The sequence below is a fragment of the Pipistrellus hanaki genome, assembly GCF_964339955.1.
Source record: "Pipistrellus hanaki genome assembly, chromosome: 13".
Taxonomy (NCBI): Eukaryota; Metazoa; Chordata; class Mammalia; order Chiroptera; family Vespertilionidae; genus Pipistrellus; species Pipistrellus hanaki.
In genome coordinates this window covers 54,056,178-54,080,958 of record NC_140515.1, presented here as the reverse complement: position 1 = coordinate 54,080,958, position 24,781 = coordinate 54,056,178, and the positions used below count along the sequence as shown (strand labels likewise).

Here is a 24,781-nt window from a genome sequence, read left to right as displayed (position 1 = left end):
AAGTTGCCACCTTGGCTAATAGGAATGCTGTAATATGGCAAACCTGTGCAAATAGTAAGATATAAACATTCTAGCTAACTGCACTGATGTAGCAACATTGCACCTGAGAGTCGATATGAGGACAGAATAACTACCTTTATGTAAATTCAAGTTGTGTTTTTAATTCAAATGAAAGCTGAAGACAAATGAACTTGGCCCTTCACTGCAGTAGTGAAAGAAACAAATGAAGACAGGAACAATTCATTCAAGGACAAATTTCAGCTGGTCCACAGTGTCCAACCTGGTGTAATTCATCCGTTCACTCATGTCTGCAACTCAAGATGCAGCAATACAAACTTACACCCTAGTTGGTTAGGCTACGTATTAAGAATACTGAAAGGATCCTAACGAAAGGAAGCCCTCTGGGGTTCTGCCCCCATTTCAGGAGAAATCCCAGTGTAAAGCAGGCTTACTGGCATGGGCTGACACTCAAACATGATAAACAGAGGATGCTGCCAAAGGGGTTACAGAAGGACAGAGGAAGTGATATGCTGGGTCCAAGCTATTCAATTCTATTACAATGGACAAAGCCATCTCATTTCACTAACTCTTGTTTTGATCTTTCAAAACGATACAGTTGTCAAGTCCCATGCAGTGATGACATATGTTCAGTAAGTTAAGACCTTAAAACACTATCATTTGTTCATGCTTATGAAAGCATATCTAAAGGAAAACCACACAGAACATTTCAAATGACAAGATTTCAATATTTTCATTTTTCCTGTCACTTAGATACTAATTGTCCAGGTTTCCCTAACCCTTGAATCTACGTAAAAAATGCAGGGGTGAGCAAAAATAGGTTAATGATATTAAATAAATAGTACAACAATCAATCAATAAATATTACAAGAATAAACTCTGTTTCGTGTACTCACAACTGTAAACCTACTTTTGTCCACCCCTTTATATGTACCAGGGTTCATTTAAACTTTGTAAATCCTATAAATTGTAAAGGGTCACTATTACTCCAACAATCTATTTTTATACCATTATCAAAGAAGCTTTGGCCTTATTCAGAAATGAATAGTTCTATACTAAAATGAAATCTAAAGCCATTATATACAATATAACACCCCCAACCCTGAAGATGTGTGAAAACTTGGTAGAAATAAGCCACTGAAATGAAAACATGCTTCGCAGGGTCAACCATGAACAATAAAACACACTTGTTTTACAGGTATTGCTGCCATATAGATCAAGCAGAGTTTTATTTCCCCTTAAAATTGTTCAATGCACATACAATAGGATTAAAGAGATAGAGGCAAAGAGAGAGAGAGAGAATGAGAGAGAGAGAGAGAGAGAGCCTTAGAGTAATGAGACATTACCTTTGGAGCGCACGGTGTAACACTCTTTCTGTAAATTTTACACAAAAATGGCAAGAAATAAATTGTAATACACTTTTAAGACAAGACTGAATCTATGTTTTAATATTAATATAACTTTGAAATTAAATATTTTCAAATTTTATGCAAAGCAAGAAAGCTTCTTAAAATGGAGGGCTCTAAATTTTCTTTCACATAGGTATGTATGTAGAGGTGAGTCATATTTAAGAAAAGCATTGTGGTTGAAGTTGAAATCTCTCAGACTGTCAATACCTATCAACAAAACATTACATTTTTGCTTCACAAATCCTAGAAACTAGCTAAGTCAACTAACATTTTTCTTTAAAAAAGAACAATGTATCCAGAGTACATATAAAAACATAAATCTTTAATGCCCAGGAGCCATTATACCAGTGGAAAACAAAGATTTAAATGGAAAAAATACTGAGTTAAGAAAATTCAAAACAAACAACATTTCAGAAAACTTTTTTACTAATTCACTTCAAATAGTTCAAGAACGTTTGTGCTCCCACATTTGAAACCATTTTTCAATTACACATCACAACATACCACCACCAGAAATAAATAAGCAAATTTTGGACTGTAGCTACTGTTCACAGACATGAACACACTGCAGCTGTTAAGTCACTGAAAATAATAATATAATAAAGCATCATAACTAGAATTTTAAAGACCTTCTCAAAAGACAAAAAGGCAAAATAGATGAATGTATGAGAGTACGCTGTCAAATCTTGGCCACATTAACAGAACTTTATTGTCCTAATTCTGATTTTCCCCATTATGTACTTTTTTTCAAAGAATATATACTGTCTGATCAATTTTAACTCTACTGAACTCTAAAAATAGCTATTACTACTCAGACCAAAATCTTATTTTATAGTGGACAAAATTCTTTACAGGTTTTTAGGACATATCAAATATTAAAATACCAGTACTTAAAAACAAGCTATAATTTCGTGTAATGGCATTGATACATGGATTACTGTCAAAAAAGAATATGTTTCAAATAATGTGAAGTTTTCAGTGAATGTAAAAACAATGACTCTCAGTGTAAAATAGTATAAGAGAAGGAAACAGAGATAGCATATTTCTGTCTAATGCAGTCTTTAACATGCGATTTTTTCCTTCCAGCCCCTGAAACCACCACACCATCCTGGAGGAGGCACCAACAAATTAACGGAGCGGCACACCCTTGTAAGGGCAACAGAAACTGCCAAGCCACATTACGGTGCCTACAATTATGTTCCAAACGTCACAAAGTAAGAGTTCTAAAAAATTCAGTGCTAATTAATGTTAACATAATATCTACCAATACATACATCACCTAAATACTAAGTAATACTAAGACCGAATTTTAGGGATGATACGTGATACTTGGAGAACCTGGCTTATGGTTAAGTTTCATAAGCATCTTTGTCATGAAAAATCCTAAAAATAACATATGAAGCTATTACCCACAAAAAAGAAAAAAGCTAGACCTTCTCAGCTTACTAACTAGCATTTCTTCTCACTATTCATGAATAGCGGAGGAAAAAGCATTTCTCTCCACACACACTTCTGCTACCCCAAATGTCAACAAAGCTTTATAACCCCCTAAACCCAAACCACCCAGCGCCCTTTGCTCTGGGTGATCAGCATCTCTGTCTCTTTCAGGTGAGCAGCAAGTCAGATTCTTAAAGGACAAAGCACATTCTAGAAATTCTTCTGTTTTCCTCCCTCTAGTCCTATTTATAACTGCTAAAGTATAACAAAAACTCATTGTTTAAAGTCAAGTTTGACTTTTCTGCATTATCTTGTTTTCAGACCTTTTGATAATTATCATGACCAATGACAGAGACTTCTGTGAAGTTCTGAAAGTCTTTCTACCCCACAATTGTGACATAGGCACAGCGGACAGATTGCTGCTGCTCCTGGCAGAGGCTCCATGAGCCCAAAGCTTCTTCGCAGCACCTCTTAGACCAGGGGTCCTCAAACTTTTTAAAGTGGGGGCCAGATCACGGTCCCTCAGAGAGCTGGAGGGCCGGACTATATGAACTACTAATTCCTACTGTAACACCTCGGCTGCGCTCACTGCCCAAAAAACCTGGCGGGCCGGATCAGACTCCTCTGCGGGCTGCATGTGGCCCGCGGGCCGTAGTTTGAAGACCCCTGTCTTAGACTGATGAAAACTAGGCAAAGGCACTGATTTCCTCTAGACAAGACAATGTCTGCATAAAAATCATTTCACATAGTCAGAAACTTAGGATCAACCCACAAAACTTTCTTTATGTGCACATGTTCACACTAAAATATTTACTTGATCTTTGAAAGTGGGGTAGTACTGTATAATGTGCATTTTATTTTCCAAGAATGCTTGATGCTTCTAAAACCTAACCACAACAAATTCAGAGCAGAGAGGTCAATGAGATTTCGTACCTTCCTGTGTACAGGATTCTCTTTCTAGCTATCAACTTTTTATAGATTATGAATGAAATTTTTATAACCTGGCTTTTCTTCCTTAGCTAGCATTCTCTCTGGAACAAAAAGAATGAACCAGATTTCTAAATTCTTTTCTATTCCAAGACTTTGTAATTCTATACCTTTTATTGTGGTGCTTCCTAGTCTTTGGCTTAAAACATAAATAATAATAAAAAGGACAAAATGACTAAATACTGAATTAACTTGGTTATGACTTTTGTCCCTGTTCTTTGAATTCCTTCAAAAATACCTCACCATGAACCATTATTTCCTCAGTGATCCATGGGGACACCACCATACATCACTTCTCTCATGTTTCCTGAGCAGTGCAATTCCAAAAAGAATCCGTTTTCTTCTATTTAGGTCCCTAAACCAAAATCATGATCACTAATACAGTAGTAGATATAAGCAATTATTGCAAAAATTACAAGTAGCTTGATAGAAGAAAGCCTGATTTCCATCATCTATGTAATTGTTCTACCCAAAGAAAGCAATATACGCAAAATTATATATAATAAAAAAGCTGTATGCATAGGAAGGGGAAGTTTTAAACGTGTAAGTAATGAAGACAATAGTTATTGCACAAAGCACAAAAATTCTTGAGGAACACTTTGAAAATACCCACACTAATAGCGTTAAATAGCTTTAGCAATTGCAAAGTAACAGATTTAGAACATAAACTACAAATACAATTTTTGCAAGGATATATCAAAAGTGCTTATTAGTTTACAAAACAGGAACCATAAAGACAGTTCTTGGCATGTTTACCATCCATTCTTACACTATCCTTTCTTTTTTAAATGGCAGAACTACTACTAGGTGCCACAGAAAGAGCTGTGGTAAGAAGGCGAAAGGCAGGGGAGCCATCAGATGGCTCTGTGACCATCAACCCCTGAAGCCTCAACCCTGAGAGATGCTATCTGTGATCACATACACAAGTTAAGATAGCAGTTATACTTTTTTACTACTGCCAATTCCAAAAGGATTTAGGCTTGCAAAACGTGAATTTTCAAAGATTATTCTTTTATGAAAAAAAACCATCTCCATTTTACTGTCCTTTCTAAAAAAGCAAAATGTTGTGTTTAGAAATGTGAATGGTTTGATTTTTACATTGCAACCCACGAGGAACTGGTACTTTTAGCCAGCACTTATAAAAGCACATTCATAAAAACTTCTTTTAAAAAAGATTAGGATTTATTTTGAGTGTGCAAAAACAGTTACTTCCAAGATTGCTTTTTAACTGAAAATGCATCTCCAGAATTAAATTTCAAAGTAAAAGTAGAAAATTTTCTTTCAATCACAGATTCACAGTAATTTTAATGCCATCTACAGTTATGAAAACAAGTTGAAAATTTTTAATCTCAATGTACTCAAGTTAAAATTTTCATGAGGCATTACTTGTCAAAAGTAGTATTCTGCTGTGAAATTAAGCAATGGCCTTAATTTTGTTTTGATACTCAACATTTCTAGGAAAGACTTAAGCAAGGACTAAATAACACAGTAACAAGACATTCTAATTTTTTTGAAGGGAGAATCTCATATATTGTTTTAATTAATGTATGTACGTACACTAGTTTTAACTCTCAACGTTTTATAAACTAGCTAAGCAGTAACATTGGGAAGAACCTGCTGCTACCTATTAAATCAAATTTTACATGTACTGATATAAAAAAGGAAATCTAAAAGAAACTTTAGAGCCCTCAGATGGTAGCTTCTTGACCAATGAATGGTTAGTTTATCATGTACAGTTCAGATAAGCTTAAAAATGGAAAAGGGAAACTCAATCAAAGAGTTAAGAGCTTCTATGTATTTAATTACCAAATAAGAAAATTTTCAAAATATTTCCCACTACCTTTTTTTTGACGCCGAAGAAGGTTAAGAATAAAAAATACTCTATAAAGAAGTGTAATAACTAATACTCTCTAGAAACAAAATGAGATATAGGAACAACTGCTTAAGGTCTTCCTTTCTCCTGTATAAATCCAAGTATTATATCTTCTCTCAGCTTTCCATTTTTAGGACATTCTTAGGAACAGAATGCCCCTTATCTGAACTTTATCAGATCATGTTGGAAATCTATTTTTTTTCAGACAAATTTAAAATGTGAAATTGAAATTCCTTTAAATATAAACTTCTTTAAAGACAGGGAAGCGCCATTCATATTCATTCATTCAGAAAGATGCCCCCCCCAAAAAACAAAAACTTTTTCTGATAAGACATAAATAGTTCTCCAATGAGTAGCACAACTATAGAGATTTACTTCCAATCTAAAGCATTAAACTTCATGCTAGACAATTATCTTTCATATTTTATATCATAGGATTACAATAAAAATAGGTTTTGGAGGAGCTGTAAAGAATATAATTAAGAGTATGCCAAAGGTCTTTAAGATGAAAAATAAGTAGTAAGGTTTCAGTTGTGCATGTACATATATATAAAAGTGCTTGTATTTTTAAAAGCAAATTTAGCATGCTGAAGTTTCCTGAGTGATAATTTCATAAATTCTGGTGGAAATGACAACAGCATTGGGTTAACTGCATAGAGATCTCATAGGTTTGAGGTTTTTGAAATATAATATCAGAAAAAAATGTTATCTCTCTCAAATTGGCTGAAAGAGCAATAAGAGAAAAAGCAACTATTGATATATGATGGTTTATTCAAACCAACTGCTTTCCATGCCAAGGGTCTATCTAGGCCTAGACTATTAACAATTTTAAATGGCCATCAATTATCCATGTTCTGTCAGGCTTTGGTAAACTGAGCCTCCAAATTAGTTAAGAGTCAAAGTCAATTTCTTTTCGTAAGATAATAATGTATTTTGAAAATAATGTACATGTTCAAGGTATGAACTTTAAGTACAAATCCAGGATATCTGCTGAACACAGAAGTGGTTGCTAGAGCTTACCAGTTACTATAGCATTAAAAGTTAAAAATAAAAACCCAACTCACAGAATTCTAGCATTAAACTTGTCTTAACTATACCATCTTTCTCATGAACGGCGCTTCTCTGTTTAAGAAAAGCCCATCTCTGAATGATGCCTACTCACATGAAAAACTGGGAACCATTGGTATGTTTCCCTCGATTTGCCATTGACAAAAGGAACGCTCTGTCATGTTTGAGAATAAAGTTTTCATCTGTTTGAAGAAAACACAAATTCGTCAGTCTCCAGTATAAGGCACTTTTTCAGTGTAATGTTCACAGAAATAAATAGAAAGCAAAGGATGAAATTCCTCTTCTGGTCAGTACAGATACTTGACTGAATATTTAGAAAAAGTTTTAACTAACCAAATAATAAAAGCATAAAAAGACCAAAAAATACTACTTAAAGCCGTGAGAAAAAGAACATATATTTAATACTTTATATAAACAGCCTTAGAACAGTCACTTTTTAATAGTAACACACTTTGGCTAACTAACATTTAAACTATTAACTTTCAGGGAAAACTAATAAAGAACTTTTAGGGGGGAAAAAAATCTCTATTTAGTAAAGCTCATTTTCTCCAAATTTCTTGCCTACTTGTACGTGAGAGTTTAATAATCTTCTTATGTGCTTAATTTCTATATGGTAAATTTAGTAACTCAACTGAGCTGAAGCTAGACTATGAGAGCAGAAACCAAAAAATTACATACATTAAGCTGCAGAGACATGCCTAAATCAAATTAAGTATGAGGATTCCTTCCAATTAACAGGATCACAAAATTATCTAGGGAAGGAAGTCCTGTAAAAAAAACTTAAATGGCATAATACAATTTTCAAGTATACAGGTATTTGCCACAGGGAATAGCCGCGTGAAAGTGGCCTACCAGCATTAGTCTCACAGCTACAGGCTGATAGGACCAGCCAACGAGCTGTTTCTTAGTAGTTCAAGGGAAATACTCGGTCAGGAAAATCACTTAGAGATTATTGTAATTCCAGCAGAAGTATGTTGAGAATTTAAATTTCCTTTTAACATTCATACAAACAAATCTTTCTTTAGAACAAACAGAAACATAGAAAACTTTAAAAAATGATTACCTTGGGAACAGGCTTCTGAAAAAGAGTAGTAATCCATTTCCCCCAAAAGAAATATAAAAGACTATTATAACACCGGAGCTATCACGGCATTAACACCTAGTAATATTGGGTCCCGTTATAATATCTGCAACTGACTTTTCTAAGGCGTTCAGGGCAAGTGCAATAGTTAGATGTATGCAAATGCTACTGCTGTAGGAATAATACACAATCATATAGTTCTAGTAGACAAAAGAAAATATACAAACCTTGGACAAAGAAAGGAAGACCGACTTTTATTCAAAGAAATTGCTTGGTTTAGGGGGAAAAAAAGACACAACTAGATTCTTTTCCCTGATGTGGAAGTAATAGCCCATCAGGGAAAGAACAAAGGTACAGGTGTATGAAGTAGTATACACAATTTTCCAAGTCTTCAAGCAAAACTGAATTCCAGCCACAACCTGACCCAGACTGTCCATAAATTTATTAGGAAGGGTGCAAGGGAACAGAATTGGAGTTTGTGTTACTGAGCTTCGTTCTCTTACCTTTTCATTTTGCAAAAGACCACATTCTCTATAAACAAAAGAATATGTTGACAGTTTTAGGCAGGAAGATAGGAGTTTTCATGTATATAGTTGCCTAACCTCCATGCTGAAGTCATGTTTAACCATAACGTTAGCCTTAATTAATCTTGTCAATTAAAAGTTATATATTACAATATACTTTATCCCCAAGTTCATGCAAATAAAGTATTTTCATGCAGCATTAGTTTCATGCAAAAAGTGAACTAAGAATAAACCTCTTCTCATTAAAAGTATATGATCAAACTTCTTTTATCATCAGACTGAAACAAGAAACCATAAAATATTAAGGCTTACCTTTAAAATAGCCACCATAAATTGATTCTCCACCTTTTCCATTACCTGCAAATAACAAGCTACATTGAACTATAATGAAAATTTAAAATATGGGGGTGGGGTGGGGATTGGTAAGGTATGTACACATATAATACCTTAATAAAAAAAAAAATAAGAAAAAAAAAGAAAAAGAAAATTTTAAATATATTCATACATATAAATTATTTTTATGGTTTCAATTTGCTGAAGGAGATAACACCTTGTAATTATTTCAGATAATCAAAATTCTAACGAATCTCATCTTTAAAAATATAAGTGTAATCCTATTACAATACTATTAAAGAAATTATCTCCACAACCCATTTATTTCAAACAGTAATCACACCAATAAAATTCTAAAATAAATACAACTGAACAGTACTTTAGCATTTATAAGGTAATTCACCAAGTAATTATATTGTTAAAATTGCATAAAAACAAAATGTCTTAGCATTTTGCTTTTTCATACATTCTTGGTCTACAACATTCATTCACCCAACAACTGTTCATTCACTGACCACTAAAATTTACATTATACTGTATGTGACAGTATTTACAATTAGATATAATAATGATTACTTCAGAAACTGATAGGTGAGGTTATTAGGGACATAACTTTTAGCTCTACCTTCACTGAAGTCCCCACCCTGAATCATAAAGTTTTTAACCACACGATGGAACGTGGAACCTTTATAACATAACTTCTTCCCAGTTGTTTTCCCAAGGCCTTTCTCCCCTGGGGAAAAAAAAGAAGAAGTTTAGCTACAAAAACATCTTTCAATGGAAAGTACCGTCCCATTAAACCCTGTCAAATCTCTCCTGTGTGTTGGGCATTGTAAAAGGTATAAGGGGTACACAGTATGACAACTTCACACACACACACAAACCAAAGTAAGTGTACAAAGCAGCATATTTATGTTAAATTGTGTGGTAATCAGGGAGTTGGTGTAAAGATTGTGTACACGCATGGGTATACCCAAGTATGGATTTTAAAAATAGATATAATCTGCTGTTTCTATTTTTAAGGTAACATTTCTATTTTTAAAAAATAGCAGCCCTGGCAGGTAGCACATTTAGTTAGAGCATCATCACAACATGCCAAGGTGTCTGGTTCGATCTCCAGTCAGGGCAAATACAGGGATCAACCAAAAAATACATGAATGAGTGGAGCAACAAATTAACGTCTCTCTCTCTCTCCTTCTCTCTCTCTCCTGCCCCCCACCCCCCGTCCTTTCTCTCACTCTCAAATCAATCAATCAATAAATAAAAAAATTTTAAATATCAATCCAATTTCATATAACAAGGAATAACTTAATTCTATTTTGCCCTTCTACCTTTTAACCCTAAATTTCTTGTGAAATCTGGAGTGCTAAATTTGCTTGGAGTACTGAAACTTCTGAAATTCTACCAAATCAGTTTTGAAATGCTATTATTTTATAAACTACATTGTATAGAGATTTCATTACACACAATAGTACTCTATTTTTCATTTTTGAGACCATTTAGTCTTCTTTCTTCCCTTAAAAAGATGCTTCCATGATTTCATATTAGTGAAAATAATATTTTTATTTGCTAAACTCATTTCACAGCTCATTCATCTACTTTGTTCAGCAAGGAAAACTGTAAGCCATGACTTCTCATTAGAATAATTTAATGATTTATTTACCTGAGCATAGGCAAAGGAAGTTTTTGCATGTTTTTGGACATATGTCTGAGAAGAGCTGAAACATAATGCGACCAACTGAAATGAAAGACAGAAGAAAAAAGGTAAGCAAATGGATTACCGTATACCACATCTTACTTGGGAGAAATAAAACAGATACATAAAATTGAGAAACTAGAAAGTCTATTTTAGTAATTCATTTTAAATTTTTAAAATTAACAAGTACTATAAATAGATTTTAAATTTGGCTACAGACAAGAAAAAGCCAAGACAAACCTATGTCATGTTGTAATCTTGATGTGACCACTAGGTGGCAGGAATAAAATCAGCAAGTACTACCCAGAATCTGAATAAAACCAAACATTATCTTTCAGTAATATTATTGTTCCTATTTCTCAGAAACAGCTGTGCTGGAATTGTAGGTGCAATGGTGAGAAAGGAGACATACATTATGGACATCAAAGGTATGGTAGTTATAAAAATGAGCACTGACTGGAAAAAGTATTATAGATGATATACTACAAAAGGCAAAAAATATCACATATACAATTATAAGGATAAGGATAAAACAAAGGTAGGAACAGAATATATTGGGTAGGCAGAGAATAAAATCTAAGAAGAAATTAAGCAATTAAGCACTTCTACAAAATCAGGCCATTTACTCAAACATCATTTACTAACTAGAGGCCCGGTGCACGAAATTCTTGAACTGGATGGAGGAGGGGGAGACATGGGACAGATCGGGGGAGATGGGGGCTGTCCCTCACCCAGCCTGAGCCCTCTCGCAATTCGGGAGCCCTTGGGGGATGTTCAACTGATGGCTCAGGCTTGCTCCCCGCAGTCAGTGTAGTGTGTGCATAGTGACCGGTCGTTCTGCTGTTCAGTCAATTTGCATATTAGCCTTTTATTATATAGGATATCCTCCCCATGTACCAAGATGTCCAACATAACATAGGCTGGAAATGATAGGTGCACATTGCTATACAATGTGCTGAGCCATCAGTGGTATGAACAGAATACACTTTTATCCACCCTGGTCCTGGGCATGCGAGGGCAAGGCAAAAGGAACCATGTCTGTTTTACTCACCTCTGTTCCCACTGATTTTGTACAGTGCCTGGGCAGAATTAATATTTGAATAATCCTACATAATAAAAGCCTCATATGCTAAGTGTCCGGTTGTCAGTTCAACCAATCAAAGTATAATATGCTAATGATATGCTAAGGTAGCTCAACTGCTTGCTATGACGACATGTACTAACCACCAAGGGGTAGACGCTTCAACCAGTAGGTTAGCTTGCTGCTGGGGTCCGGCTGATCAGGACTGAGTGAGACGGGCTGGACATGCCCTGGAGTCCTCCTGTGGTCCCTCCGGGCCCCACGCAGGAGCTGCCCCCTGGGGGGAGCATTGCTTAGGCAGAAGCCAGGCTCACGGCTGGCAAGCACAGTGGCAGTGGTGGGAGCCTCTCCTGCCTCAGCTTCAGGCGGCCGTAAGGAGCGAGGGGTCCTGGACTTTGAGAGCCCCGGACTGTGAGAGGGATGTCTGACTGCCAGCTTAGGCCAAATTCCTAAGGCAGTGGGGGTGGGGAGGTGGGCCTAAGCTGGCAGGTGAACATTCCCCAACGGGTTCCGGACTGCTACAGGGCACAGGCCGGGCTGTGGGACCCCTCCCCCTCCCCCAGCACCAGATTTTCATGCACCAGGCCTCTAGTAATGACAATAAAACTCTTGAAACAAAATTATTTAATGGTAGAGAATAAGATATAAATGAAGGCATGCCTAAATATACAGATCAAAAGTATTCACTATGTATCAGCAAAAGTTACTCTATGTGAAACACCGTCAAGACTTAGTTTAATAAAATCTCTTTATTTTCAGAGATATAAGCCCTTCTAGAATCCAGACAGTAGAATTATGTTACTTACAAAGAAAAAACAACCACAGTATAAATAAAGCCAACAAGAGAGGGTTGAATTGGTAAGATAAGGGACATTTCATCATATTGACTTTGCTAAAGTAGATAAAAGAGGAAATATGGATTTAGGAAAACAAACATGTAATTACATACAGAATTTAAAACATATTAACTGTCTTTCAAATTACTGTGGTAGAGTAACTCACATAAAAGGAAGTAGTAAGATAACATAAATAAGATATAAGCTAAGGTGAGACTAAAACATCTCTATACTTATTTAGGCACCTAAAGCTTTTTCATAACATGTCATTCAACACCCAAGTAAAGGTATCCTGAAGATAGTACAATTCAAAACTCAACTGAGAATGTATTTATTGGCTCATGTAGTTAGCTGACAAGGATACTGGCACAGATCAGAGCATTGAAGAACTGTAAGAACCAGGATGTTGGGGAATGGGGCAGATCTTGGAGCTGCCAAGTTTCACAAGGCAAAAGATATTGAATACCATCACTTTCTTTGTCCCAATCAATGCACACAGTCCTGGATATTTCCATTAATGCATAAGACCAAAAGTAAATTACTCACTCAACTCAGGAAGAAAAAAAGCAAACAACCTAAGAAAAATATAAAGGTTTTAATGAAAGTACAAGCAGAAATCAATGAAGTAAGAAACAGAAATATATCAGACTTGATAAATAAATCCCAAAGCTGGCTCTTTTGGGGGAAAAAAAAATTTAGAAAGAAGAATTATAAGAAAGCATGGGTTGCGACTCCATACTGATACAGTCAGAAAGAAAATAAAGAAAAGAAAGGAAGAAAGAAAGAAAGAGATCCAAGAAATTAAAAGGCTGTTTAGTACCTATCTTCTTCAGATATGGGTAAATTACTTCTAATCTTGAAGTAACATTAAAGTATAATGTCATCAACTATTTCAACACAGAAAAATGTGAAAAGCTTAACAAATTTTATGAAGCAAATTGAAACCAAAGCCTGAGAAGAGTGATATAAACAAATTATCGATGCTTCTAACTCTCTATCCCTCTCTCTTCCTCTCTGTAAAAATCAATAAAATATATATTTTTTAAAAAAGATCCATCCAGACTCAAAATCTAATAAGAGAGACTATAACAAAATTTCTAAGATAACATCATCCCTTTGCTCAAATCCCTTCTGTAGTTTCTTATCTTAGTGAGTCAAAGTCCTTGCTATGGCCTATAGCCATTTCCTGCTACTCTCTGTCCTCCCCTACACCAGCTACCCTGAACTTCTGAGGTTCCTTAAACAGGCAAGCACTTTAAATTCTCTCCTTGGGACCTCTGCATTAACTGTCCCTCTTCCGGGAATGTCCTTCTCAAAGATGTCATCTCCTTCCGGAGTCTGCTTAAATGTCCTCTCCTCAAAATGGCCTTTTCTGACCAACTTATTAAAATAGGACCCCTACGACACAAGCCACTTTGTTTTACTCATTCTATATCCCCACAGTCTAAACTCTAGAGTAGAAAGAAGCTCTCGGGAATCCACTGAACAAGAGGGTGCACAAAGGCTGCATATATATATATATATATATGCCTTCCATTAAAAGTTCTGTTGCACATACTTAAAAAAAAAAAAAAAAGCCAAGAAAACAAGTTTTAAACTCTGTACGCTCTGCTGCTGCTAAGAATGAAACCACCCGTTAGAGAAGAAAATACTTAATTTTCAACAAAATATGCAGACAAACACATTAATGCACGCTGCAAGTATGCTGGTACAGAATGCTTTGGTTTATTTATCCTCAGAGAACTTTTCAAGGCCATTTCCCCATGAGCCAGAAATTCTGGCTAAAGATACTATTAAGGAATAATGGAGGCCAGCTAACCAATTCATGGCATTCAAATATTGAGAAATACAAAATATAGGGGTGCAGACATCCCAGTTCACAGCAAGATAACTGAAATCGGAACTGGAAGTGTTTGCCACCTAGGAACAGAATTTTTGAAAAGTCCTAAAGGAATTGCAGCCCTTTTCTTGGCGCCAGGCATGAACACTCAGCCTGGGGGTGCAAAGGGACATGGAGTTTGGGGATGAGGGTGGAGAGGGGGGCGAGGCCCGGGCTCCGAGGAGTGGGAGTGGTGTACCGGAGAAACGGAATGTTGGTGACTGCCTACCCGCTCCCAAACAGGCTCGGGGAGAGTGGGTGAGGGTAGACCCCTTCTCTTCCCCGAGCTAAGCCCGGGCCCCAGCAGGGCTCCTCAGTGTCTGGCTCACCCGGCTCCCGGTTGATCTCGATGTCAAAGTGGCACTGCGGCCGGTCCTGCGCCCCCATCGCTACCGAGGCGGCGGCGGGAAGAGCTAGGAGAGAGGGGGTGGGGGGAGAGCGGTCAGGTCCGGGCCGGTCGGGAGCTGGGGCGGGGGCGGGGCCCGAGCCACGGTCGCCCCGCGCCAGCCAGTCGCCACAGTGCGAGAGGGAGAGCCGGCGCCCCCTCCCGCCCCCGGCCCCCAGCTCCCACACGGCAGGCGCTCAGGCGGGCAAGCTCTTCACCTGGCTGGCCTCCAGCCTGAGCAGCTCCCCGTGCACAGAGGAGAAAGCGCGGTCACAGCGGCCGACACACAACGCCGATAACGGACCACCTCCCCCTTCCCCCAGCCCGGCCTCCCAGTGCCACGCCAAACCCCGCGAGAGTCTGAACAAATACCGCGAGAGCACAGCCTCCCGAGAGGGATCTTACCGGAAAGGAAGCGCACGAGAGCGTGTCTGGGAGCTCCGGCGAAGCCTCGGGTAGGGCGCTCCTGTTACTGAGCCGGTCCTTTTCTTTTTGTCCCGCCTCTTTTCTCTTTACTGGAACCAGCCGTCCAATCTGGGAGCCCTGGACGCGCCTGCGCTCTCACTTCCTCTCGTTCCTTGTCCAGGGCTGTGAGCTTCCACGCTCACCGGATATCGCGAGGCTTCGCTGTTGACAGCTTCGAGGAGCCAGTTGTGTGAATTAACTCCTTGAGGTTTAAACCCACCGAGCTTTTATAGCCTGTTTTTTTTTTTGTTTGTTTGTTTTGTTTTTATCCTCTGTAATATGCTCCAACAGTAACTTTTACATTTTTATAACTTAGGGAAGGGAGAAAAGGGGTGGAGAGAAAAGGAATCCCATGAGAAGGTACACACACAATTCGACCTTATTTGCTTATACTATTTTAAAAATTTTAAATATTTTTACTAGTTTCAAAGAGGAAGAGATGGAAGCATCAATGATGAGAATCATTGATCTGCTGCCTCCTGCACGCCCCACACTGGGGATGGTGCCAAGTCCTAACTTGGAATTGAACCAACCTCTTGGTTCATGGGAATGATGCTCAATCAACTGAGCCACACCAACAGGGCAAGGCTGCTGTCTGTCTTCCTTTTTCCCTTTATTTTAAATATATATTTATTTTGGAGAGGAATTGAGAAGAAGAGAGAGATAGAAACATCAATGATGAGAAAGAATCTGATTGGTTAAGGCTACTGTCTTTAGAAAGACCTGCTTACAAAATTGGCCTTTGAGTGGAATCTGGGAACTTAATGGTAATCAATTTCTTACAATTATAGAAAATGTTCATTACATGATAAGAGTGTCTCACTATGCCTAAACTATTTGTGTAAACACTATGGTTTTTGCTGAACACCTGCTTTCTTTTTAGGAATCTGGAATTTAGGTATGTGTTAGGCAGAAGATGCTATGTGACTAGCCTCAATAAAATAATTTGGGTACTGCCCCACTGGTGTGGCTCAGTGGTTGAGGGTTGACCTATAAGCCAGAAGGTCAGGGTTTGATTTCCAATCAGGGCACATGCCCAGGTTGTGGGTTTGCTCCCTAGTGTGGGGCATGCAGGAGGCAGCTGATCAATGATTCTCTCTCATCGTTTCTCTCTCTCTCTCTGAAATCAATAAAAATGTTTTAAAATTTTTGGGTACTGACTCTGTAATGAATTTCCCTGGTAGACATTTCTCACTTGTCACACAGTTTATCCCTGGTTGAAGTAAGCTTGTCCTGTGTCAAGCTGGGAGGAAAGTTGAAACTTGATTTCCTATGGGCTTTGCCCTAAGTGTCTTTCCCTTTGCTGAGTTAGCTTTGAATTATTTTACTAATAAACCATAGCTGTGGTTTACATGCTGTGTCCTGAGTCTTTCTAACAAACCATCAAACTGGAGGTAATCTTGGGACCCATGATGCAGAAACAAATATTACCAGAACTTGGTAACAATCTACTAGTATATATTGAAAATTTGGAAAAGCATGTTTTGAAATCCTAGATTTTTTGTGTGGAAATTAGTAGACCATTTCATGAGGTAAATAAAAATGAGTACATTGCTAAAATAACATCTTCATTATATTCGTCAAGATCAGATTGACTTTCTCCAGGTGGAACAGGGAACTTGGCCATGGCATTTTCAAGCATACATCTTTGTAGTCTGGCAACCTGAAGGGAAAGCACTTTTTCTGCCCGTACCAGTGAGGAAAAATCCTGGGGACATTTCTGGTTGGCTTGATGAGATTCATATCCCATCTCCTGATGGCCACGGCAATGGGTAGATATCATGATTGATCAGCTTAGGGTAAAGCTAGTCACTACGAGAAAGGAACGGGGTGTGGCAGCACAGAGATCGCCACTGGGGCATGGCTTCAAACTAAGTCACCATAATTGTGGGTACAGGGCCCATCTTTTAGCCTTTTAGGTAAGTGGCTTTTTTGTCACTAACTTGTTTTAAAGCATGGCGTTGTTTTCATGAATGTCTGCTGCTTCATTCTCTCTCGGGGTGGGGGGGAGGGAGTTTGAATCCCATCAAATTCACATGAAAAACCCAATACAACCAATACTTCCTGTCAGATAGGACCCTAACTCATTTTATGTCGATCCTACTTGTTTCATTCTCTAAATTCTGCTTTGAGTCTTTGGCTCTGACAGTTTTTGCAAGTACCCTGTTTCCCCGAAAATAAGACAGTGTCTTATGTTAATTTTTGCTCCCAAAGATGCGCTAGGTCTTATTTTTAGGGGATGTCTTATTTTCAGGGAAACACAGTAGATTGGGTTTTGGTAAAAAAAAAAAATTATCTGTCTTGGTGCTGATAGAAGCTATTTGCTGAGCTTCTGGATCTACCTACCAGGAGTAAGTCGAGACAACTGGTATCTTGGTTGTTTCCCTCAGAAGACTCTGAAACAATGATTTGAGTGCAAGTTGCTTACTTACGAAGTGATCCCAGGAAACTCCATTTGGGGAGTGGCGAAGTGAAACAAGGAAGGTAGCCAATTAAGTATCTGCTATTAAGCCAGCTACCACAGCATGTGATTGGAGTTTAATCCTGCTGGGGAACTCTGGCCATCAATATTGAAGAAGCAGCTCTTGATTTTGTATAGAGAGGAAGGGAGAGAGATAGAGAGCCAGAAACATCGATGAGAGAGAGTCATCGGATCAGTTACTTCTTGCACACCCCCTACTGGGAATATGCCCGCAACCAAGGTACATGCCCTTGACCGGAATCGAACCTGGGTCCCTTCAGTCCCCAAGCTGACGCTCTATCCATTAAGCCAAACTGGTCTTGGCAGGATTGTTCTTTTTTAAAAAAAATATATGTATTTTGTATTGATTTCAGAGAGGAAGGGAGAGGGATAGAAACATCAATGATGAGAATCATTGATTGCCTGCCTCCTATATGCCCACTTGGCATGTGCCCTTGACTGGAATCGAACCCCGGACCCTTCAGTCGCAGGCCGATGCTCTATCCGCTAAGCCCAACTGGCTAGGGCTCTCAGGACTGTTCTTATGGCAGTAAAGGGGCCGGCATATTAACACTCCATCTCCTGAGTCAGTAGTTGAGAGCTGCTCCCAGGGTGATAACCCCAGATGCTTCTGGTATGCTATTCCTGGGAAAAGCAGGCTTCCAATTTTAGGAAAAAGTCCTCAGGAATGCTTCCATCCAGTAAAACATTTATGAAATAAATCTGTATGACTTGGTTTTTGTTAATCTGTCATTTGTTATGCACTCCCAGCCGAGAACCTTAAAATAGAAAAAAAAAAGAAAAAAAAGAAAGACATTTTTCTTCCCCTATAACATCTTCTATTAGGAGATATTAATAATAATTAGGAATTACTATTAATTTTGCTACAATAATGGTGTTATATCAATATATATTAATATGTATGTTAATATATATTAATACTGTTAATCCTCATCCAAAGATATTTTCCCCCCCATACTTTAGAACAGGGGTCTTCAAACTACGGCCCGCGGGCCACATGCGGCCTGCAGAGGAGTCTGATCCGGCCCGCCAGGTTTTTTGGGCAGTGAGCACAGCCGAGGTGTTACAGTAGGAATTAGTAGTTCATATAGTCCGGCCCTCCAGCTCTCTGAGGGACCGTGATCTGGCCCCCACTTTAAAAAGTTTGAGGACCCCTGCTTTAGAGAGAGGGGGAGATGGAGAGAGAGGGAGGGAGGGATGGAGAGGAAGAAGAGGAAGAAGAGGGAGAGGGAGGAGAGGGAGAAAGAAAAACATTACTTGCTTCCTGCATGTGCCCCAATAAGGGCCAGGGATCAAACCTGCAACCCAGGTGAGTGCCCTTGCCTGGGAATGGAACCCAAGACCCTTAGGTTTGCAGGCAGATGCTCTAACCACTGAGCGAACTGGCCAGGGTGTTACATATATTTTTACGTTCTTACAGTTTTCCTGGAAAACCAAATGGAACACGTATTACATGAAAATTTCTATACCTCAGTATCAGTCTTTTGTGGAAAGGCAAGCTTTACTTCAAAGCAACCTGACCAGAGCAGCCAGGGGGTCCAGAACCACAAACCAGTAGAAAGGAGAACACAGTAACATGTTCAACTGGCAGGGTCTCAGTCGGGAGTCTCACCGAGTCCTCCCAATCGCCAAGCACCTGCTCAGTTTCCTCTTCAGGCTGAGCCTAAAAAGGTAGGCTTGAAGACGCCCATGGTATCTTTGTTATCCAAACACACCGATTTCAAAAAAGAAAACACCTGGAGGCAGCTTGGGGGGGGGGATCTGCTTAATTATTAAAATAAATATTTACACTGACATACAGATATTTTAGTTCTTCACATTTTCACACTCAAAAGAGACACGGAGATTTCCTTCATGTTTTCAGCAGGTGAGTTGGTAAAGATGGTGTCTCTGTGTCACAGGAAATGTATTACTTTCAGTTACTCCTCACAACAGGCAACTGGAAGATTATTCCATCACTTTCGAAGGGCTGGTTGGGTTGGCATCTGCAATGGTAGCCAAATAAATGAGATTTCTGTGTAGCACATGCTGGTACCTGTGGGTGGGAAACAGGGAAAAATCAGTCTTGTTTTTACTGAACATGAACAAACAACTGGGAAAGCATTTACCTACTCAGTGGAAAGGCTCATCGGCTGACTGATGACTCAGCGTTATCAACCTTGTTTAACACTTTCAAGGAAAATATATCCAGAATCATACCTGTTCTCACTTATTTCCACAGGCCCCTCTCTAGGCTATGGTACTGAACCAAACTCCTAACTGGTCCCTGCTCTCCCTCTGGACCCCTACTCTCTTCTCCACCTAGCAGCCTGAATGATTGCTGTACAGTTTAAGATCATGACATATCTGTTTAGTACTTTTCTTTTCTTTCTTTTTTTAATATATTTTTATTCATTTTTTACAGAGAGGAAGGGAGAGAGATAGAGAGCCAGAAATGTCGATGAGAGTAGAAACATCGACCAGCTGCCTCCTGCACACCCCCACCGGGGATGTGCCCGCAACCAAGGTACATGCCCCCTTGACCGGAATCGAACCCGGGACCTTTCATTCAGTCCGCAGACCGACGCTCTACCACTGGTTTCAGCTCTGTTTGGTACTTTTCAAAGGCTCCCATCTCATTCTGAATAAAGCTGAGCCCTTCTCCTGGCCTATAAGATCAGCCCCCTCTAGTTACCTCTCTGATCTCATCTCCTTCCATCTTCCCTTTGCTCACTGAGTTCTGGCTACAGCGGCATCCTTGCTGACATCTAAAGACACGGAGCACACTCCCGCCTGGGGGCTTTTCCACCTCATGCTCTGCCTCACGTACTGCACTGCTGGCTCCCTTACCCCAGGCTTCTACTCAGATGTCACATCAGAGATACCTGGTATAAAACAGCACCCAAACTTTATTCTTATTCACAGAGTTACCAGCATGTGCTTAGTTAGATTTCCTCTGGCTAGGCTGGCATCTGCAATGGTACCGAATAAGTGAGATTTCTATGTGGCACATGCTACACGGAAGGTAAGCTCCATGTCAGCAGAGCTCCTGTTTTGGTCCTGATTCCCCAGTAGCTAAGACAGCTCCTCATACTCAGTAGGACTTAGAAAATATCCGAACAAACTTAAAGTAGGGGTGAAGTACTTCCACGTGTGCTTCCTACAGTAGCGGTTCTCACTCAGGAAGTCGAGCTCCCTACCAAGGAAGAAAAGTCAGACGAGGAAGCAGGAAGCATGGCAGGTGCAATGTGAAAAAGCCCAACCTAACAGAAAAAAGGATGAGCCAGGGATCCTCAATAAGACTGCAGCCACCGCCCGCTCCCAGGAGCACGCCCACCCCTTTATTTCCTCTCAGGCTGCCTCTCCTGAACTGTAAGGGTACCCAAGAGACTTGGGGTGCAGATGGGCAGTGGCAGCTTATCCCAGACTAACCCCAGAATCTGTCTCCAAGGCCCCTTTCCTCTGACTCTCCAGTGAGCCCAAGCAGCCCCGCCTAGGCTCGCTGCTTTGGCTGCTTCTCCCATCCTAAACCCTTCCTTGTTCCACTGTTCCTAGCTTTAATAAACGTAACCTACGCCGAAACCAGTTTGGCTCAGTGGATAGAGCGTCGGCCTGCGGACTCAAGGGTCCCAGGTTCGATTCCAGTCAAGGGCATGTACCTTGGTTGCAGGCACATCCCCAGTGGGGGGTGTGCTAGAGGCAGCTGATCGATGATTCTCTCTCATTGATGTTTCTAACTCTCTATCCCTCTCTCTTCCTCTCTGTAAATCAATAAAATATATTTTTAAAAATTAAATAAATAAATAAACGTACCCTAAAAACAAAAAAGACAAAGCAGACACCAATGGCATCTCCTAAGACTACTTTTCCATGTGCATCCCTCCCCGTCCTCGCTGTCATCGACTGGCACGGCTTCCGGTGAAGAAGGCTTTGCAATGAGCCTAATTCAGGTTCCGAAGAGGGTGCTACATCTGACTGCAGGCTTCACAGGGTCCAGTCCTACGGTGCCGGGCAGGTAAGCCACCTCTCTGACCCTCCTCTGCCACCAGTCACCCAAGACTAGTTCAGGACAGCTGCTGTACCACCACACTGGCTTCCACGCCACTCAAAAGCAAGGGCATGTACACGTAAGGAACTGTTTGACGTTGACATTGGGACTCAAAAGAACTGTTGGCCCAGAAAGGAACTCGCTACAGACTGATTCCCTTGCCTCTCGGCATAACCACTACGGCTTGTCTCAGTTTTGGTTCTTATAAGGGTATTTTTTGAATCACGTGATCTCAAGAATCTAGGGGAACGAATGAGCAACATAAACTGATGAACAAAAACAGACCCAGAGACAGAGAAGCAGCGATCAGACTGTCAGACCTCAGAGGGAAGGTAGGGGAGGGGGAGGGTAACGGGGAGAGATCAACCAAAGGACTTGTGTGCATGCATATAAGCCTAACCAGAGGCCAGACAACAGGGGGGGTGGGGGCATACGTGGGGAGGGGTTTGGGATGGGAATGGGGGGATGAGGACAATTATGTGATACCATAATCAATAGAGATTTAAAAAAAAAAAAAAAAAAAGGAAAGGGAGGGAGCTGGGGACTTACTGGACGCACTCGTTCGCCCGGCCTTTGTTCTGGTACTCCACGATACAGCGGATCAGCTGGTCATTCTCCTCCAGGAGCTGCCCGATCGGAGAAAAGGGTCAGAGCCACACGACATCCTGGCGCTAAGGAACCTGCCCCAGGCCTCACAGCCCAGGGCCAGGCTCTCCTGCCCCCGGCGCCTTTGCTAACTCTGTTTCCATCTCAGCCCTTGCCCCAGAGCCAGCACCCGGGCCCACAGGGTCCTCGGATGCCGCCGCTGCAGGAAACCTCCCGCCCCCGAGGCCCGCTTCCGGTCCGCAGCTAAGAAACCCCTCCCCGCGGCTCACCCGCTGGATTGTCTCCTGATTGACTTGCGCCTTGCCTCTCAGCCAGTCCGGGACGAAGGCCACCGACATCCCGGGAAGTCGGGTCGCCACCGGGTCTCAGGCCCCGGAAACCCCCCACGCCGCTAGCGCGGAGCCAACCAGCAGCTCCACACACACCTCCGCGGCAGCGGCTGGGGTCCTGGGCAGGTCGGGGTTAGCTCTCGACGCTGATTGGGTCCTCCCGCTTAGGAGGCGGGAACAGGCGGAGCGTCGCTTGTGATTGGACGCGGGGCTTAGCTGTGGATGGTGGGTCCTTTGCGGTTGCGCAGTCTGGAAAGCTGGCTTGGGGCGGGGCCTGGCACCGACGCTCGCTTTTTAACACTCTGTAGTCTACGTGCAGGGGCGTGCCGTGCCCGGGTCTCTCGAGGATTGTAAGAAAAAGCAAAGGATCAAATGCCAAAGTCAAATGTAAAAGCTTACCCAGAGATGGGTTATCTCTGGATATAATCGGAGCTGGAGCCCGGAAAGCGGGCGCCTAGTCCACTCCGCTTTCGACATCACTCTGGATTTGTGCCTTTAGGGGGTCCCGGGGCACTGTCTCCTCCCAAGCCAAGTCCCCGCAGGGCCAAGGAAAACACTGGTGAGCTTTATTATTTGCTGAAGGACAAACTCACACATATACCTGTTTGTTCTGTGGGCAATAATAATGCTTTAATAGGTTCACAGGAGGCATGAATACCAGGGGGCCCCCTGGAGGTCGTCTTGGACTCTGTCATAACGCTCTCTTGGTTTTTGTGTTTGTTTGTTTTTTACATTGAACTGCAACCTGTATATTCCATTGACAACATTGATATCCCAAACAGGAGTCTCAGAGGTGACTCACATTCAACGTGTCTAAGAGGGAACTAAGGACCAATCTTCCCTCCAAAATCAGATCTTTTCCCAGTGTTCCCCATATCTACGAATCCCTCCACCATCCACCCATTCACTCAAGGCTAGACAGTGGCATCCTTCTTGAAACTACTTTGTCACCCTTTCACATCCAGTTCATCACCAAGTCCTGTTGATTTTGCTCATACATTTCTCTGCACACCGCCTAGTCCTCTTCCTCATCAGCATCGCTCTGGTCCAAGTTCCAGCTTTCATCCTCTCTTATCCAGATGACTGCAATTGGCTTCCCACTTGGTCTGACCACAGCTTCCAGGAATCTTCTCCATTTGGGTCTTCTCTTCAGCAGCCAAAGTGATTTTTACAAAATGCAAACTTTTTACAAAACCTTTAACTTTCTGCCATGGCCTACAAGATCCTACCTGGTCTTACCTCTTCTAGTCTCTCTAGTGGCTCTCACTTTACTCTCTAAAGTCAGAATTTCATTTTTCTCTCTTTTTATGGTGGCAGTATAGGCATAACATAAAACTTACCATTTAACCATTTTAAAATGGTCAATTCAGTGGCACTTAGTAAATTGATATTGTTGTGCAACTATCACCACCATTGATTTCCCCCATATTGCATTTTGTCCAACTGTAATTCTGTGCCTATTAAATACCAACTCACCATGTGCTCCCCAACTTCTTGTCATCCCTCAAGGAGTCCTGTTGCCTTCCACACAGAGTTCTCTATACATCCCGTTCCCTTCTGTCTAAAACACTCTTCCTTTTTGTCCTGGTAGCTACTAAGCCACGTTCTCAGAGAGGCATCACTGGACAACAAAGTCCAGGCCAGAAGACCCTGTAAATTCTCATAAAAAAAAAAAAAAAAAAAAAAAAAAAAGCTTGCTCCTCTCTGAAGAGCGCATATTTCAGTTTGTATTAAACACGTGTGGTGTAATCGTTTGATGGGTGCTGTCACTCTGCCCTCCTCTCTTCACGTAGTTTTTAGTGTCAGGAGTCCCTCGCCATGTCCGCAGTGCCTGGCACACAGCAGGTGCTCAACATTTTTGGAAAGAATACATGGATGAACTCTGCTACCCAGTCTCCCTTGAACTCATCTGTGAGTGCCTCCGACCCGGACCGGGGTGTGTCCCTAGACTTTGGCATCTCTTCCAGGCTGGCAGGAGGCTGTGCTCTTTGGATTGCGTATCTGGGGCCTTGCCTCCCAGCCGCGCGGACCTCGGAACCCACGCCCGGGGCGCGCCGCGCCTTCACGCTGAGCCTCCTCGCCTAGGCGCGTCCGTGCTGTTCGCTGCTCCGGCAGGAATCGAGCTTAGACCGTGAAGCCTCCTGCCACTTCCCGGCGTGGGAAACACGGTCCTGGACCTCACACCCCGGCGGGTGAGCGCGGGGAGAGGGAAAGAAAGCTGGGAGGCGGGCGCCCAGCCACGCCCCCTCTACCTTTGGGTCCTAG

The 24,781-nt window shown here is 41.0% G+C and overlaps 2 protein-coding genes across 7 annotated transcripts in view; both read right to left on the bottom strand.

Annotated features, from left to right (window-relative positions):
- Window positions 1–14,969, bottom strand: part of NKTR (natural killer cell triggering receptor) — a 33,448-nt gene extending 18,479 nt beyond the window's left edge. For 4 of the 6 annotated variants that reach the window (XR_014796712.1, XR_014796713.1, XM_084903168.1 and 1 more), the window contains exons 1-6: window positions 14,826–14,969; window positions 14,552–14,635; window positions 10,394–10,468; window positions 9,356–9,463; window positions 8,710–8,754; window positions 6,887–6,974 (exon numbers count right to left, since the gene is read on the bottom strand). Coding sequence is in view for 3 of the 6 variants with exons in the window: in XM_084903168.1 (XP_084759294.1) it covers window positions 6,887–6,974; window positions 8,710–8,754; window positions 9,356–9,463; window positions 10,394–10,468; window positions 14,552–14,609 (374 nt within the window). In the remaining 3 variants the exon portion in view is untranslated. Of the gene's footprint in view, window positions 1–1,364; window positions 1,388–6,886; window positions 6,975–8,376; window positions 8,405–8,709; window positions 8,755–9,355; window positions 9,464–10,393; window positions 10,469–14,551; window positions 14,636–14,825 lie in introns of those variants that run through there. The other 2 variants (XM_084903170.1, XM_084903171.1) reach the window with 2 other exon arrangements.
- A 4,338-nt stretch (window positions 14,970–19,307) lies between these two features.
- On the bottom strand, window positions 19,308–22,777 carry SS18L2 (SS18 like 2). Its single transcript, XM_084903166.1, has 3 exons — window positions 22,457–22,777; window positions 22,131–22,207; window positions 19,308–19,589 (listed from the first exon to the last, which is right to left on the bottom strand). The coding sequence occupies exons 1-3, from the start codon at window positions 22,523–22,525 to the stop codon at window positions 19,502–19,504; spliced, it is 234 nt and encodes a 77-aa protein (XP_084759292.1). The 5' UTR covers window positions 22,526–22,777; the 3' UTR covers window positions 19,308–19,501.
- Window positions 22,778–24,781: the final 2,004 nt, after the last annotated feature.

Excerpts from the sequence above, each read along its gene's own strand:
- SS18L2 (XM_084903166.1), bottom strand. The coding sequence starts at position 22,525 with ATGTCGGTGGCCTTCGTCCCGGACTGGCTGAGAGGCAAGGCGCAAGTC. Across the intron at positions 22,208-22,456 it reads ATCAGGAGACAATCCAGCGG|CTCCTGGAGGAGAATGACCA; the intron begins GTGAGCCGCGGG and ends CCGATCGGGCAG. Across the intron at positions 19,590-22,130 it reads CGGGCGAACGAGTGCGTCCA|GTACCAGCATGTGCTACACA; the intron begins GTAAGTCCCCAG and ends TCCCACCCACAG.